Here is a 16,018-nt window from a genome sequence, read left to right on the forward strand (position 1 = left end):
ATGCCTCTCTCTTTCTCTCACTCTCTAAGGATCTATAATTTGAGTCTTTCTCTCTAATTTGATTCTGCTCCTTTCCAAGTTACCCCCCCCCCCCCCAGTCCCTCCCTCCCTTATCCCCTTCTCCTCCTGTGGTACTAACATTTTCTTCTTCTTCTCCTTCTCTAATCTCGTGCATTCATTGCCCACTCAGGTGGCACGCCCATACGAGGTAAGACTGCTGGGAGGACCAACATGACACAGTGGCCTGATTCCTTTTCAACCCCTGGTTCCTACTTGTGTCACAGATCTGAAAAGCAGCTCTGGGTGAATTCATCAATATGAGTGTACAGTCCAAAAGACTCAGGACGCCTTATTGGTAACACTCATCCAGCTGCTTCAGATCTGCAGTAGGTGCAAGAGGAGGGAATTGGAATTGAGCAAGCAATTCATTATACTATGACTTTTAATCACCTCCCCACTTCTCGTCTTTCATCCTCTCTTCATCCTTTTATTCTTTCATGTCAGCCTCAGCGTTCGCTCTTTAACACATCGCTTTCTTCCTTGCCATATTGTGATCTCTCTTTTGTATCCATCTGTTTAACATCATGTAGCTTTTTACATCTACTTTCAGTCTAAAGTGTCATGTGTTTACAGCTTGTATTTATTTCTTTGTTGCTTAGTTGAGGTGACACAGCATCACTTTTACCTCTGTTTGTTTGCATTGTAATTGTTTTTGTGAGCGGATATTATTTCTTTTTCTTCTTTTTTTTTAACTTTTTTTTGGGTCTTGACCTAAGCTTGACCCAGCCTCTCCCCTTTCTACCTTGTCTATATTTGCCCAATCAAACGTCCCAGTTTTGTTTTCCCTCCCAGCTGTTATTCGCTCAGCCTGAAAAGTCCAGATGGCAAAGACTCAGACACACTTGCAGACGTTAGTGTGCTCACACACACAAACAGGCACACACATTTCTTCATGGTTTTTTACCATTCCTTCCCTCTTACTTTCTTTGTCATCGCTGATAAAAAGCCCCAAACAACCACTTTTTTGATAAAGTTTTTATGGGCGCTTTTTTGCCTTACCACACCATCTTTAAAGAACTTCTGGTTGACTTTTTTGACAGTTTTTCTATTTTCAGGGAGCGAGAAAGCATCGGTCCCTTCCCAAGGCTTTGCGTATGTCGTTCCTTTTTTTTAAAATCTGTTGGCCTTGATGGAGGTCGGTTGATGATTTTTACCTCCTTATTGGGTGTGTTTTAAAATGACATCACACTCCTGATCCCACTGGTGGATCTGAAAGGGTTGGGGGGGGGGGGGATATCTTATTGCCATGGCAGCGTCTTTGTATCATTTTATCCTTGAAGACTGAAAAATGATATGCTCCCTAATGTAACTACATCTTAATTTTCAGCAAAGAATTTTCAAAATACTGCATTTGTGACTGGATTTCTCCGCATTTTGGTTGATTTGTTTCTGCCTTGCATGAAGACAACATTCTCCGTTTTTTGTAGGCTTTGTATAAGTGCTTTTTTGTGTTTGTTTTTGTTTCCTTCCCATTTCTAAATCAGGAAGCTGACCCTTGTTTTGGGCAAATTTTTTGCTGACAGTGGTAGAAACGTGTTGATTTCTCCCTATAGATTTGGCTCCCTTTGTAGCCTTGTGTTCTTCATACAGATCTCAGCTTGTTTTCGCTGAAAACTCTCTTTTATTCATTTACTGTTTATGCAGTTCTTACCATTTCTATGTTGATGTATTTATAGAAAATACCCAATTATCTGACGTCTTCCACATTTGTGTAATTGTTCTTTCTTCCTCACTATCTTTCTGTGTGACTCTCTCTCCTCTCCTGTCTTCTACTTCTCCTGTCCATCTCTCCATCCATCTAGGTGCTCTCCAGATAGAGATGAGTGAGGAGTCAGACCAGGGGAAGTATGAATGCGTTGCGACCAACAGTGATGGGACACGCTATTCCACCCCAGCGAACCTCTATGTTAGAGGTAAGATTGGGGTGAAAAAAACAGCCTCTCCTGTGAGAACCAGAGTCCAATTAGAGCACTTAGATTTAAGGATCACGTTTATAATGGATGTGTAGATTGGGACATCTATTCCTAGAAGATATTCATATGTTTTTTTGGGTTTCTTTTTAACATAGACACCTTCTGCTAGGAATGTGCGTTTATCATATTAATGTGATGTGGTGCTATGAAACTTGCTGTGTTTTAGAATTCTTTGCTGTAGAGCCATAAAACAGAATGGATTTTAAAACGAGAGTTCCTTTACATCAGTTAAGGCTGAATGTTTCACTCAGGCTATTAATCTCTCTGCCCTCCCTTCTTAGCCTTTAGACCTCAGAGAAAAACCAAATCATTGTCTGGTTAAGACTTGTGTTTCTCCCCCAAATCTGACAGGCATCTCACCTCCTCAGGCACTGTCTTATTCAACACGCACAGATCCACACACATACCCGCCAAACGTTTGAAATCTTGGAGACATTTTTATTCCCGTGGCCTTTTGCTCTGTTGTCTGCTCGCCCAAAAAAATATATAAATAAATAAAGGCTTTAAACAGCGTAACGTGCTTTTCTGACTCCTACATCGCTCCCAGGGATACGGAACAAACACACACGCACGACCAAATGCACACACATAAACACACACCTATGTCCTACACTAAAACTATATAAACACATATGCACCCACACACAGACACACACAAACAGCACAGAGTCAGTGATGTGCGTCTAACAGTGCTTGCAGGGCCAGTAAAATCTTGCAGTGCTGCTCAGTGAGTGTTTGACAGGCGGTCTATGGAGACAGCCAACAGTGGAGGCTGCCTTCAACAGGAAGGCTTTCACCAGCACACTGGCCATCTATGGCCTCTGTTTTCTCTCCTTACTATCCTCTTTTTTTTTCTTTCTTTCTTCCTTTTTCTCTTTGACTCCCCTCTCTGTCTGTTGCCACCTTGCCATGCTCCTTTGTCTAACTTGTTTTCTCTCTGTGTCTCCTGTCTCTTCTCTGATATTTTCTGTTTTCCTCTCCTTTCTCTCCTCCTCCCGCCGTGCTCTGTCGTACCTCCCTCTGCAGAGCTGCGAGAAGGTTGGTACAGTACTGTGTGTCTCTTTTGAGTCTCTCCCCAGTATTTTCTTTTCTTCCATTAAACTGCTATTTGTGTTTGTGTGTCTCGGCTGTTTTATGTGCAGTACTGAAGGTTTAAACCTGCCTGTACAGTTTACTCTTTAGAGATATACTGTACCTTGCTTTCTTTTTTTTCCTCTTTTTTTCCCTGTAAGTGCATGTGTGTTTGCTGTGAAGTTTTTGTGTGTGTGTGTGTGTGTGTGTGAGTATCTTTTGTGTTTTACTTCATAAAATATTTAATGGAACACACCTAAAAACAGCATGAATAAAACATTTTGATTTCACATGCGGATAGTGGTGATGTACAAGACTGTCTGAATGCTTGCAGTCTTCTTTGAATGCCATAAAACATAATCTCAGAGTACACGGAACAACAACCAAAATGATGATCATACTATATAGTGTATAGACCCTGGTTGTCGTTCACTGTTCTGCACTTTAGTGAACAACTCAGAGATGAATTTCTAATCACTTCTCTACTCTTCACGCTTTCATTGCTATCTGGTCCAGTGCGTCGTGTCCCCCCTCGCTTCTCCATCCCCCCAGCGGACAGCGAGATCATGCCAGGGGGCAACGTCAACATCACCTGTGTGGCAGTAGGCTCCCCTATGCCGTATGTGAAGTGGATGCTGGGAGCAGAGGACCTGACGCCCGAGGATGACATGCCCATCGGGCGCAACGTCCTGGAACTGACTGACGTACGCCAGTCCAACAATTACACGTGTGTCGCTATGTCAACGCTTGGTGTGATTGAGGCGGTGGCACAGATTATTGTGAAAGGTAGGTTTATTAGCCTCTATATGAGGAGGCTTATGGGTGAGGAGAAAAGAGCATGTGATTAAGAGGGGGAAGTGATGGTTTGACCTTGCCCCTGGTGAGACTTTGCTTCTGACTTTATTTAAAAGAGTATTTTTAGGAGGACAAAACCACAGCATGGCCTTCTTCACTTGGAATGAGTGTAGTACACTAAAAAGAAAATTTACAGCATAAAAGATATATGAGATAAGAAGTACAGTTTGTATGTACATATGTATTATTGTAATATGTTTCATTGTATTAAAGTATGTGAAAATTACACATAATATTGATTAAATATGGTCTATATAAATCCTTGAAGTGATAAGAACTTTTAACAAACTAATTATATTTGTTTAGTCCAATTAAGTTTATATATTTTTTTGTCCAATTCTTCATTCCATTGTATAGTTCTAGGATACTGAGTCTATCAGATGATTTCTTAACTATAAAGGGATAGTGTGTAAGATCTCTCTCTCTCTTTTGTGTCTCAGCTTTGCCAAAGGCTCCTGGTATCCCTGTGGTGACAGAGAGAACTGCAACAAGCATTACACTCACCTGGGACTCTGGCAACCCTGAGCCTGTCTCCTACTATATCATACAGGTGTGTAACAGAGCTATTGCATGTGCACACAGATCTTAAGAGCTGCTGTAGAGTTTTATATGCACATAAACTGTTATTAACTGCCTAAATCAGTAAGTAGGGCTGCAAAAGAATATGTGCATTGTCTCTCCTGATAGTCATAAAATCACCTCAAATTGCTCAAATGAAATCTGATGTTCTGTTTTATGAGTATTCTCTGACCATGAGGACTAATGAATTGAAATGTTAAGAATGAAACAGAAACTGCTGCACTGAAGCAATGACTCAGTACTCCATTCACAAAAAGCAGGACACCTACACCTACCTGTAGTATCTCTATAAATCTGGTGGTTATTATTGTGTATTGATATATATTGTGTGTTTGTATGTACACATATATGTAGATAGAGCTATACGTAGAGTTTTCTCTGTATAAATTTGTCTTTAAATCAGCATATTCTTTCTCTCTTATTCATATTCTCTCTTGCCTCTTCCTGTCCTGCTTCCTCCAGCACCGTGCCAAAGGATCAGAGGACCCCTACAAAGAGATTGATGGCATCGCCACAACGCGCTACAGTGTGGGTGGCCTCAGCCCATACTCCCACTATGACTTTCGGGTAGCAGCCGTTAACACCATTGGCCAGGGCCCCTCCAGCGAGGTGGTGGAGGCTCGGACAGCCGAGCAAGCCCCCTCCTCGCCCCCTCGACAGGTCAGGGTTTCACTGAATTGAGCAAATTCATAAAATGCCATTTTCACAGTCATATTGCATCTATCATTTGGAATAAGCTAGTTTGATCCTGTATGAAAAACAAGTTGACTTAAATTCTTAGCTGCAATTTCAATCTGTTGTTATTGGTTCTCATAGAATAACTTTACCTCAAGCTTGGTTGTTATGCAGTATTATTAGCTGCCTGTTATTCTGACTGACAGAAAACCTGCTCCAGTGTACAGTACATTTTATCCCAGGGCTGAAGTTCTTCCTGTCTGCCGTGCAGGTCAGAGGTCGAATGCTGAGCACGACAACAGCAATTATCCACTGGGATGAACCAGAGGAACCTAACGGACAGGTGGTGGGCTACAGAGTCTACTACACCTCGGACAACACTCTGCCAGTCAACCAGGTGTGTACCTGCATTTGCTTGTTTTCGTTTACTTTTATTAATCACAAATAGACTGATAACTAGTCTGCATGTGTCTAATTACATGAGTGTTCATCTGTGTGTCTACTTCCAGTCATGCATTGTGTTGTGTACTTGTTTTGTGCAGTGGGAGAAGCAGATGGTGCGCAGCGCCAATTTCATCACCATCCAGGGTTTGACTCCCAACAAGACTTATTACATCAGAGTGCTGGCCTTCACATCTGTAGGAGACGGACCCTTGTCCCAGGACCTGCAGATTATAGCAAAGACTGGAGGTAAGAGACAGGAAGCAAGAGAGGGATGTCAGGCTTTGCTTGCTATAGATGCTACTGAAAACAAATGCTCTTATTATCTTCAAAAATAAAATAAAATATCTTAACGTGGTTAAACTAATCCTGTTTTCCTCAACTCTATAGTTCCATCCCAACCTTCAGAATTTAAGGGGGAGGCCAAGTCTGAGACCAGTATCTTGTTGTCCTGGGTAGCCCCACCCCAGGGTGGTCCCGACAACCAGATCACAGGATATGAACTGGTCTACCGACGAGCTGATGACACAGAGGAGGTAAGATAAGAGGGAGAGACAGATGGATTGGTAGCTGAGAGGACTGTTTTGCAAGACTAATACGTTAATGGATGGTTGGATGGATGATAAGATTAAAGAACAGATGTGTGAATAGAGGGATGGGTGGGCAAACACAAGATCAATTGATCTCAAAATCAGAAGTTAACTCTATATAGGGAATTTAAAGGATGCTCTTTTGTGAAATAGTAAATACAGCCTTTTTTCTTTTATTTTTCTCACAACCTGACGTCTTCCGCTGTCCCGTTGTCTTCATGTCCTTTCAGAAGAAAGTGAGCTTTGAGCCTACCACCTCGTACCTGTTAAATAACCTGAAGCCTTTCTCCACCTACACCTTCCAACTGGCTGCCAAGAGCAAGCATGGAATTGGGGCGTATACCAACGAGGTGTCCATCGACACGCCACAGACGCGTAGGTCCAACCACAAAAACTGCCGTGTGTGTGTTTGAGTGAGTATGGTGTGTGCGTGTGTGTGTGTGTGTGTGTGTGTGTGTGTGTGCATGAGAGAGAAACGTTTAAATTATGACAATGCAAAAATGAGAACTGAGACAAAAGTTGAACCACAAATTCAAGAAATGCCATCATACATTTGTATGTGATTGAGACATTTGGCTGTTTTCCTTTTGCATTGTCACAAAGGGGCCGTCATGAATCCAGACATTAACTGACCTCAGATTTGATATTTCAACAAATGTATCATTAAATAGCTAATTTATGATTCTCAGAACTTAACTCAGTCCATGGTATTTCATCAAATATAGTGCCAAACAGCTTATGGATAATTGACAGCAAAGTAACAATACTTAATTTGTTGGACACCAATCTGAGGTCTGTAAGAGAATCAGTAAAAACAAGGTAAGAAGCCAAAGGTTGCTAGATAGAGATGAGAACACCATCATGGATCACAGAGGCTTGGGTAGGCTGTAAGGACAAGTAAGTTGTGGGCAGGTATGTCTGTGTGTTAAAACTCTAGTCAGCGTTTTTGTGTCGCATCTCTTTTCAAGAGCCATTCACTTGTTTTCATTAATCAAACATTTCTACCAAACAGAAGTTGACACCCATCATTCAGTATCTTTGTTCAGCCATCTTGCTTTCTAGTCACAGGGTCATTTTTCGTAAGAGCTTCTGTTCTCCAGTGTTTTGTTTTCATTTTATGTTTCTTTGTCTTTTGTTCTCTGTCTCTCATCTGCTCAATTTCATCCCCGTTCCTTCACGGCAAACCTCATTCCCTCACCTCTCTCCCCACCAATGACAACATGCACACACAACCAAATAACATTTACCCAAACAACACCTACTGTGCTTCCTCGAAAACTGGCCAATCAGTTCCTTCAGCACCTCCTCAGGACATCACATGCACCAGTCCTAGTTCTACCAGCGTCCTGGTAAGTTGGGCTCCACCTCCTCTGGAGTTTCAGAATGGCATCATTACAGGATACTCCATCCAGTACTCCACTACTGAGGGCAACAAGATGTCTAAAAGAATCGATGGAATTCCTCCGGAAAGTTCTCCGTATCTCCTGGAAAACCTAGAGAAATGGACTGAGTACGGCATAACAGTACGAGCGCAGACGGAAGCTGGGGATGGACCAGAAAGTTTACAGCTGCTTATCCGCACCGAGGAAGATGGTATGTTCCCAAACAAACCCCTCTGCCTGTCTTAGGATGGTCCGCCCCACTAACAATGGCTACCTCACTAACATAGCACTAATGAGCTCAAAGCACCTTAAACTAACAAGTTTTCGAGCTGCAATCTAAACGGATGATGCATTTAAGAACCACTGTCAGAACCTCTCCTTTATTCCTCCATAACCACCAGAAACTTCCAACTTCCGGATATCTCCTCCTGCCTCTCCCTCACCACTGCTTTCTCTTGTCAACAGCAACCCTTTTTTCTCCAGCAGCCGTTTGTATCCTCTTTTTTTACCAGCATCTTTTTTCCACACTCTACCCTGTCTTCTAAAATCCCCTCTTTTTTGGGAAAAGGGATGGCTGGGATTTGCCACTATATTGTCTACTAACAATACCAGAACAAACACTTTTATTTGGCTGTAGCTGTACCTTGGCCTTTCCACACCTTTCCACCTTTTCTCACTCACCTACTGCCCTTCCAACTCCTCTCCAGGTCATAGACAATTATTTGAACATCTTTAAGCTAACTTTAATCGATGCATTTTATTGTGACTTGGGTAATTTGTAATATTTTCTGCAATATTCATGCTTGATATCCCATACTCCCAATTTCTTCGCTATGAAGTTTTCTGACTTCAGCTTTCTTCAGAGTGCTTATGCGTCAGTCAGTCAGATAGCAAGAGGTGGCTGGAGTTTTTCCCTTTGAGTATTTTTTGTTTTGTTTTGTTTTGACTTTTGTATTTTTGGAAGAAGTGTAGTTCTTGGCTGCACGAGAGAGGTTTTTCTTGATAACAGTATTTTCTCTTTGACTGCCTGCCACTGTTTATCTGCCCGTGGCAACAAATCCTTTTCTATCTGCCATTCTTATCTTTCTCTACATTTGCTTCTTATCCTCCACTGCTTTTTTCCACCATGTTTTTCCTCAAGCACTCTCATTTTTTACTATTTTGACTTTTTTCCCTGACATCAGTGCAGTTTTAGACTTTTTGGAGGGTTGCATTTTTTTAATTTTTCAGCTTTTTTTTTTTTTTTTATCTGCCCCTGAAACCAATCTATTTTTAATTAGAAAATAAACTTATTTCACTAAAGTGAAGGCCTTTACTTTAGAGGTTTGAGTGTCCATCATCTGTGACCCTTGACCTCTATCCCAAAATGCATTTTTTAGTTCCAAGTGGTCCTCCGCGAGGGGTGGAGGCAGAGACTGTGAACGCCTCGGCTGTTAGGGTGAAATGGCGAGCACCGGCGCCCGAACGGCAGCACGGTCAGATCCGAGGCTACCAAGTCCACTATGTGAGGATGAACTACGGAGAACCTCAGGGTCAACCCTTCGTCAAGGACATCCTCATAGAGGACTCTCAGGTAACGCTAACATATACTCTCTAAGACCTTATGAACCAATGACCTGAGCCAGGATCTGATGAAGAACTTATGAGCTCCCCCAACACATTGGTTTACCTATTTTATAGATGAGAGAGCCAGCATGTGGCCATCTATTAATGTAGATAAAATAAACTTTTTGCCAGATTTTTTTCTTATTCCTTGTCTGCACAACACTCAATATAGCAATCTGTCACAGCTTCTATTAATTTCCTGTCTAACAACTGAGTGTATTAAAAATATTATGAATAATGCCAAATATACGAACATATTAAGCTAAAACCTTCCTTAAGTTTGTTGAGATATTTTGAGACATATATTATTTGCCTTCTCTCAGAGAGTCAGATGTGAAGATCAATTACGCTGTCATATCTGCACGTTAAATGAAACTACAGCTGGAGATGGTTAGCTTAAATTAGGATAAAGACTCCAAAAAGGGGGAAACCATTTGCCTGATTTTGTCCTAAGGTAACAAAATCTGCCTATCAGCACCTCTAAAGCTCAAAAATCAACACGTTATATTTTGTTGGTTTAATCAATTTTTAGAGTGTTTATGCTAAGCTAAAGCTAACTAGCTGCAGGCAGTGGCTTCATATTTTAACACATAGACATGAGAGTGGTATCCATCTTCTTATCTCTTAACTCTTGAAAAGGCAGGGAATAAGCGTATTTCCCAAATGTTGAACTATTACTTTAAAATTAACAGAATCTGTCCTTTACATGATCGCTGCTTTGGCTTATGTCTACCAGGCTTCATTTTTTTATCTTGAACATTATTACATTGGCAGTGAAAGCTTTTTGATTATATCCCAAATATTAAGGATTTTTCTCTCTTTTTCTCTTTTCTCTACTGTTCTAACGTTCAGTGGGAAAATGATGAATCAGCTGAATATGTGAGTAACATCCTTCTTTAAGCATTTTATTTAATGGTAATAACAACAAAGGACAGGGAGTAGATGAGTCATATTTATGAGATTGTAGCTTTAAAATCTCCAATGACCAGTGTGAGGGCTTAAAACCCAGCAGGACATCCCTTTTTCATTTCAGCCTTCTGTTTTCCCCAGGATTTTTAATAAAGGACCTTGAACCACATTTTGAGCTCTGTTGAGGTAATTTGATATAGTTTTGTTGAGGTGATAGCAAACGATATCAACTGCACATTTTCCAAAAGCAGCAGCTAGGTGACAAATGAAAGAAGGAAAAATAACTTCAAAATGTACTTTCTGGCCTGAGAAAAGTATTGTTAGTGTAGAAAGTAGCCGAGTAACTAACTGTAGTGGTATGCTGTCAGACAAAAAGCTCAGAATTGTACCTTTGGTCGCTGTACCTTTTTTGACCACTTTTGAACAGGTTGACCCAGACTTTTTATTCAATTGAATTCCCTGCTCAGTGTCCTGAGGGCACACAAAAGGACTTGCCTTTGCTTTGCAGCTGACGGTGCTTTTTGTTGTTCTGCAGGAGGTGGTTCTTGGAGACCTGAAGGCAGACACTTCCTACTCTGTATCAGTGGGGGCTTACACCGCCAAGGGTGATGGCGCTCGCAGCAAACCTGTTTCTGTCTGTAGCGCCCTTCCACGTAAGTGTGTCTACACAGACTCATACACAAACATACAGAAAGACATAAGCACACACACAACTAGTAATGATCTTTGAGACTAAAGCATCACTAATGATCATTAGAGGCTATTAAATCATTAAATTGGTTTATGTCTCTCTCTGTCACACCTTGCTTTGCCAGTAAGAAGTCATTTGGTTCTGTATTAATCATATTTTGCAATTTTGCTTGAGGCCATGAATAATGTGCTTCGCAATTATCCTCTAATTATCTTTTGATCATTCTCTCTCTCTCCTACACTCGCTATTTCCCTCTTTCTAGTGCCTGAGAAGCCCAAACTGATGGTGAGTGCCACTGATTCAGGTACTGCTTTGCTTCAGTGGTACCCACTTCCTAACCCACCCACCCCGCTCCTGGGGTACCGCCTCACCTTTGGCCGCATCGACGTTCTTCCCTTTACGGTAGTGGAGTTCCCCTCCAAGGAGAACCGCTACACCGCCCAGGACATCCACAAGGGAGCTAACTATGTGTTCAGACTCTCTGCCCGTAACAAAATGGGCTACGGAGAGGAGGCTGTAAAGGAAGTGACAACTCCGGAAGACGTCCCAAGTGGATACCCAGAAAATATTATCTTAGAGGAAGCTTCCGCCACCTCCCTCCAGCTGATGTGGAAATCAGTTCCACTAATTGAGCAAAATGGGAAAATTGTGAAGTACTCAGTGCTGTATAAGGATATAAACAGTCGAGGGAACGCCTCAGAAGTTGTGGTGCCCGCTCCAGGGTCGAGTGTTTTGTTGGAGGGCCTGAGTGCCGATACTGTGTATGATGTCAGGTTGTGCGCATTCACAGCTGTCGGCCCTGGGCCTTACAGCTCCAGTGTCCAGTTTAGGACTCAGCGGCTAGACCAAGGTAGGACTCACTCACTTTCTAACAACCCATCTCCATCGCTCAGGATGCAACACACGCTTCCTAACAGAACATTTGTGCATTTGTTGTGCACACTAAGTCCCACATGCACACACACACACTCAGACACACAACATCTGGTGACAACATCCTAAGTGTCCTTTTTCGTTGTCTTGTCACTGTAGTCTTAGACCCAACGTCCTTTTCCCAAATCAAGGTAAGAGTCTTGGGTGTTGGGCGAGTATCCCTGTCCAGTCAAACTCACTGTGTGTTGATCAGAGCAGATAGCTAGCTTGAGACTGGTACTAGAGAGTGATACACAGGTAAGGCCCTTACGTTTGGTTTAGTAGAGAAGTTAACAGATACTGGAATCATATTCATGTTCTTTTTTGTTTTATTTTTTTTTTCCCTTAGTTTTTGCCACCAACTTCAGAGTAAAGGCTGCCATGAAGAACTCTGTTCTGCTGTCCTGGGAGATCCGAGACAAGAACCCTGCCCAGCCATTCACTGTGAGTAAATTTGCATTTTATCATGGTCAGGTCTCAGGTCAGGTCTCAGGTAGTGTACAAATAATCAAAGGCTGAATACATTTTGGGGAAAACTGTAAATTCATTGCTTGTTTTTCTCTGTGTTAGGTTGCTTTTAATGAATTTCAACTTCCTGTTTCATAATTGATAAAGCCTTGAGCTGCTGGAAGACTTTTAATGTAAAATAGATAGAGGAAGTGTGTAGTTTGCACCAACAACAGAACATTAACAACAGGCAAAAACACAGAGACTTTGTACTAATCAAATATACCAATAAAACAGAAGAAATTAAAAAAATACTATCCTCTGTGAATTAAACACCTGGTTCTTTCTGTTGAGGTAAATAAAGGCATCAGGCACTATTTGAGAACTGACAATATGTGCTGCATTGTGTGTTTTACCCTGTGTCGTATGCAATCTAACTCTGAAACTATGTGACCTACCGGGTGTCCAGATCTTGTATGGAAAAGGCCAGTCTGTGGAAGTAGACGGGAAGCAGACTCAGAAGCTGATCACTGGCTTGGAGCCAGACACCCAGTACTCCTTTCTGCTAACCAACCGGGCCAACAGCGCAGGGGGTCTGCAACACCGTGTCACCGCCACCACCGCCCCCGACATCCTAAAAACCAAACCCATGGTGGTGGGAAAGACCAACGCAGACGGCATGGTGACTGTGCAGCTTCCAAATGTGCAGACCACAGCCAAAGTCAGGTAGTGATTATGGATAGGTTAAGGAGGTTTATTGTAATCTCTAGATGTAAGTAGTTTTAATAGTAACCTGTCCAATTAGGTTGTTTACAAATGAACTGTTCTATAGACCCTGTGAGTTAATTCCTCTTCTTCCTCCTGCTGCTGCTTTTCATTTACTGGTCTATCAGGAGGGATTTCTCTCAGTTGGCAGCAAAGCAAGTCTGAGAAACTCCTACAAGAGGCCAAATGAAAGCACAAAGCTGATAATCTCATCTGCTTTTTGTAACCAAGAACAAATAAAGATACCAAGTGAAAGCAGTCCTTTAGCCTTGAAGCACAACCTGAATCATAACAGTGCTACTCACATGTTCTCATAGCCTTTTTCCTGCTGTGTGTCTCTATCACATTAGAAGCGTTTGGAGGTTGTTTTTTTATAGTCCCAAACAGCATTTTTCTCTTTGTCTCTACTTTTACAGTAGGTGCCTTGATTCAGGATAGTTATACAAACTATAATCAGCTGGCTGTTTAAATTATTTACTACTTTACTACAATTGTGATTAGTTATTTGGACACTTCTACATCAATCAATTCTCTAAATACCAAATTGCTAGATTTAGGAACATATCATTTTATCTTGCTTGCTTTTTCAGCTTTAGAGACGAAACAAATTCTCATTTTCTCATATTTGACATAAATAAACTTTCTACTGTATCACTCGCCATAGTAGTGTATGCTAAAGTGTAAACTTGGAGTACTGGAGTGAGTCATCTATTGAGGACCCATGGATAATTTTGGTGTCAGTGCCCTCATTACTCAGCGGGTGCATACAGTCTGACCGCTTCTGAAAAATTACCCTACTCCAGTGATATTCTTGTTTTTGTTTCACAGATGGCATCAGACATGGCCCTCTGTGTCAAAAACAAGCACACTTCTTAGATTTAGAGTGTGGTGTCACAGCTGCTGCTGCAGAAATATTCTGTTTTAATATTACAATACTACGTAGTTATTTTAAAGCAGAACACTAAAGGAATAGTTGAACATTTTAGCAAATATCCATATTCACTTATTCACATATTTGTGCTGAGAGTTAGGATTGAGACCACCCTCATGTGTGTACGGTAAATACAAAGCTACCGCCGGTTAGTTTAGCATTTGAAACTGCTAGCCTGACACTCTCTAAAGATCAAACTATGCCTACAAGCACCTCTTAAAAACAATAATTAAACAACTGGACTAAACTAACTAAACAAAAGAGATGGGCTATGTTAATTAGTGAGCAGATTTTGTTAATTTTGAACAGACCTAGGCTAGCTGTTTCCCCCAGTCTTTATGCTAAGTTAACTTGGTGCTTGATGTAACTTCACATTCATGGTACAGACATGAGACGCGGGTTCAATCTTCTTATCTGACTCGACAAAAAAGGAAATAACTGTATATGACCAAATGTCAAACTATTCCTTTAAATATCAGAGCACTGATGTTTCTTCAGGTACTGAAATATTGAAAAAATGCACTAGTCTATGGTATAATTCCTTAAGACTAAGCTCAGTGTATGCTGTATTTCAGGGGTTACTATGTGGTGGTGGTGCCACTGAAGAAGCAGAGAGGAGGGAAGTTCCTGAATCCCTGGGAGGAGCCTGACCAGATGAACCTGGATGAGGTGAGACATGCAGCAGACAGGATATTATACCAATAAATAGCTAAATAATGGCCATAATAAAGAGCTTATTATGATGTACTACTGATCTTGAGGAGAATGATGATGATGGTGATCGGGGCAATGGTGATTACTATTAAATATGAGATACAGATTAATATTGAATCTCAATGGCCCCACACATATCCTCTTTTATTACTTAAAGCCAAAGACTTGTGAACAGCCACAGTACCAGAAATGGCTTTTCAGTCTTTACCTCGTATATAGACTGATAAATGCAGTTGCACTGTTATATAGTATATTGTTGGCCAGCTATAGACTGGCCACGGCCATTAATCCTTATGTATTTCAACTAGATATTTTTTTATGTGCGTAAATTAATTGTCTATGTGCACTTTTGTTTGGCACTTGAGGGCAGAATAAACTACTTTTAAACTGAATTGAATTGAATTCTCAAGTCACATAAACAAAGAATAGTTGCTGAGTTTACTGGCAGGGATTTTTTCACCTCTGTTGTATCAGACTATTTGTATCTTGTTATGAGAAGGTAGACAACCTTGTCATCTACTGCCTGTTCAATCCAAGCATTACTTTCACCTAGCATTTCCCATCTTATTCCACTTCCTGCCTTTTTCTAAAGACTTCATCACCTCATCACACTGTTCTGAAAGCACATTCATGTGTGTGAGATTAGTTTCAATAGAGCTTTTATGTGTCCACAGTCTCAGTGGATAAATACGTTAGCAATTTAGTTGATGATGGAGACATTTGTGCTTGTGGGTGATGATGCTTTATACAGCCCATTGTTCCTTCGCTGATGGGTTTTTGTGTGGGATGAAATTGCCAAAACTGCCGTTCTTTTCCAAAGCGTTTTCTCAGGAAACCCAGGAATACAATCTCTAAATATTAAGCAAATGTGTTTGTGGGAAAATAATTTTACAATTTCAAAGAATGGCTAGATTGCTCTTACTGTATCAGAGAAAGTAAATTGTTGATTTGCAGTGTGATTGATGGCCTTTCATGTTGCACTATGTTTGAACTTGGCATATATTAGATGAAAAATATAATCAGTTGATGCTGTTGTTCCCCCATTTTTAATATTTTTCTCATCTTTTCTGTCAAACCCATTGCTGCCTTTGTTTAATTTCCCCCTCCATCATCTCCGCCTCCCTCTCCCCTCTTTGTCCCTGTCTACCTGTCCTCTGTTTTCTTCCCTTTCAGCTCCTGAAAGAGATCAACAGGACCAGTGTCAGTCGTGCCCTCCGCATCCGCAGACAGGCTGGCCAGTCAGATCCTAAGGCCTATGTCACTGCTCACTTTAAAACCCTACCCCTGGAGTTCACACTAGGTGATGGGCGAAACTATGGTGACTTCCGCAACCGTCCACTGCAGAACGGACAGGAGTATGTTTTCTTTGTGCTTGCACTGCTAGACCTCTCTGAGAATGTGAGTAAAAACACAAACAC

At 41.3% G+C, this 16,018-nt stretch overlaps 1 protein-coding gene across 2 annotated transcripts in view; it reads left to right on the top strand.

The window, feature by feature from the left end:
* ptprdb (protein tyrosine phosphatase receptor type Db) overlaps positions 1-16,018 on the top strand; it is a 147,317-nt gene that overhangs the window by 108,019 nt on the left and 23,280 nt on the right. Inside the window, exons 11-29 of one of the 2 annotated variants that reach the window (XM_046046387.1) lie at positions 191-208; positions 1,863-1,973; positions 3,060-3,071; positions 3,621-3,890; positions 4,400-4,509; positions 5,001-5,198; positions 5,485-5,610; positions 5,756-5,903; positions 6,045-6,190; positions 6,475-6,619; positions 7,535-7,837; positions 9,006-9,199; positions 10,084-10,110; positions 10,676-10,793; positions 11,094-11,681; positions 12,093-12,187; positions 12,660-12,916; positions 14,462-14,555; positions 15,774-15,998. In XM_046046387.1, the coding sequence (XP_045902343.1) occupies positions 191-208; positions 1,863-1,973; positions 3,060-3,071; positions 3,621-3,890; positions 4,400-4,509; positions 5,001-5,198; positions 5,485-5,610; positions 5,756-5,903; positions 6,045-6,190; positions 6,475-6,619; positions 7,535-7,837; positions 9,006-9,199; positions 10,084-10,110; positions 10,676-10,793; positions 11,094-11,681; positions 12,093-12,187; positions 12,660-12,916; positions 14,462-14,555; positions 15,774-15,998 (3,185 nt within the window). The remainder of the gene's footprint in view (positions 1-190; positions 209-1,862; positions 1,974-3,059; positions 3,072-3,620; positions 3,891-4,399; positions 4,510-5,000; positions 5,199-5,484; positions 5,611-5,755; positions 5,904-6,044; positions 6,191-6,474; positions 6,620-7,534; positions 7,838-9,005; positions 9,200-10,083; positions 10,111-10,675; positions 10,794-11,093; positions 11,682-12,092; positions 12,188-12,659; positions 12,917-14,461; positions 14,556-15,773; positions 15,999-16,018) is intronic. The other variant, XM_046046388.1, reaches the window with a different exon arrangement.

Source organism: Micropterus dolomieu, linkage group LG04, assembly GCF_021292245.1.
Source record: "Micropterus dolomieu isolate WLL.071019.BEF.003 ecotype Adirondacks linkage group LG04, ASM2129224v1, whole genome shotgun sequence".
Taxonomy (NCBI): Eukaryota; Metazoa; Chordata; class Actinopteri; order Centrarchiformes; family Centrarchidae; genus Micropterus; species Micropterus dolomieu.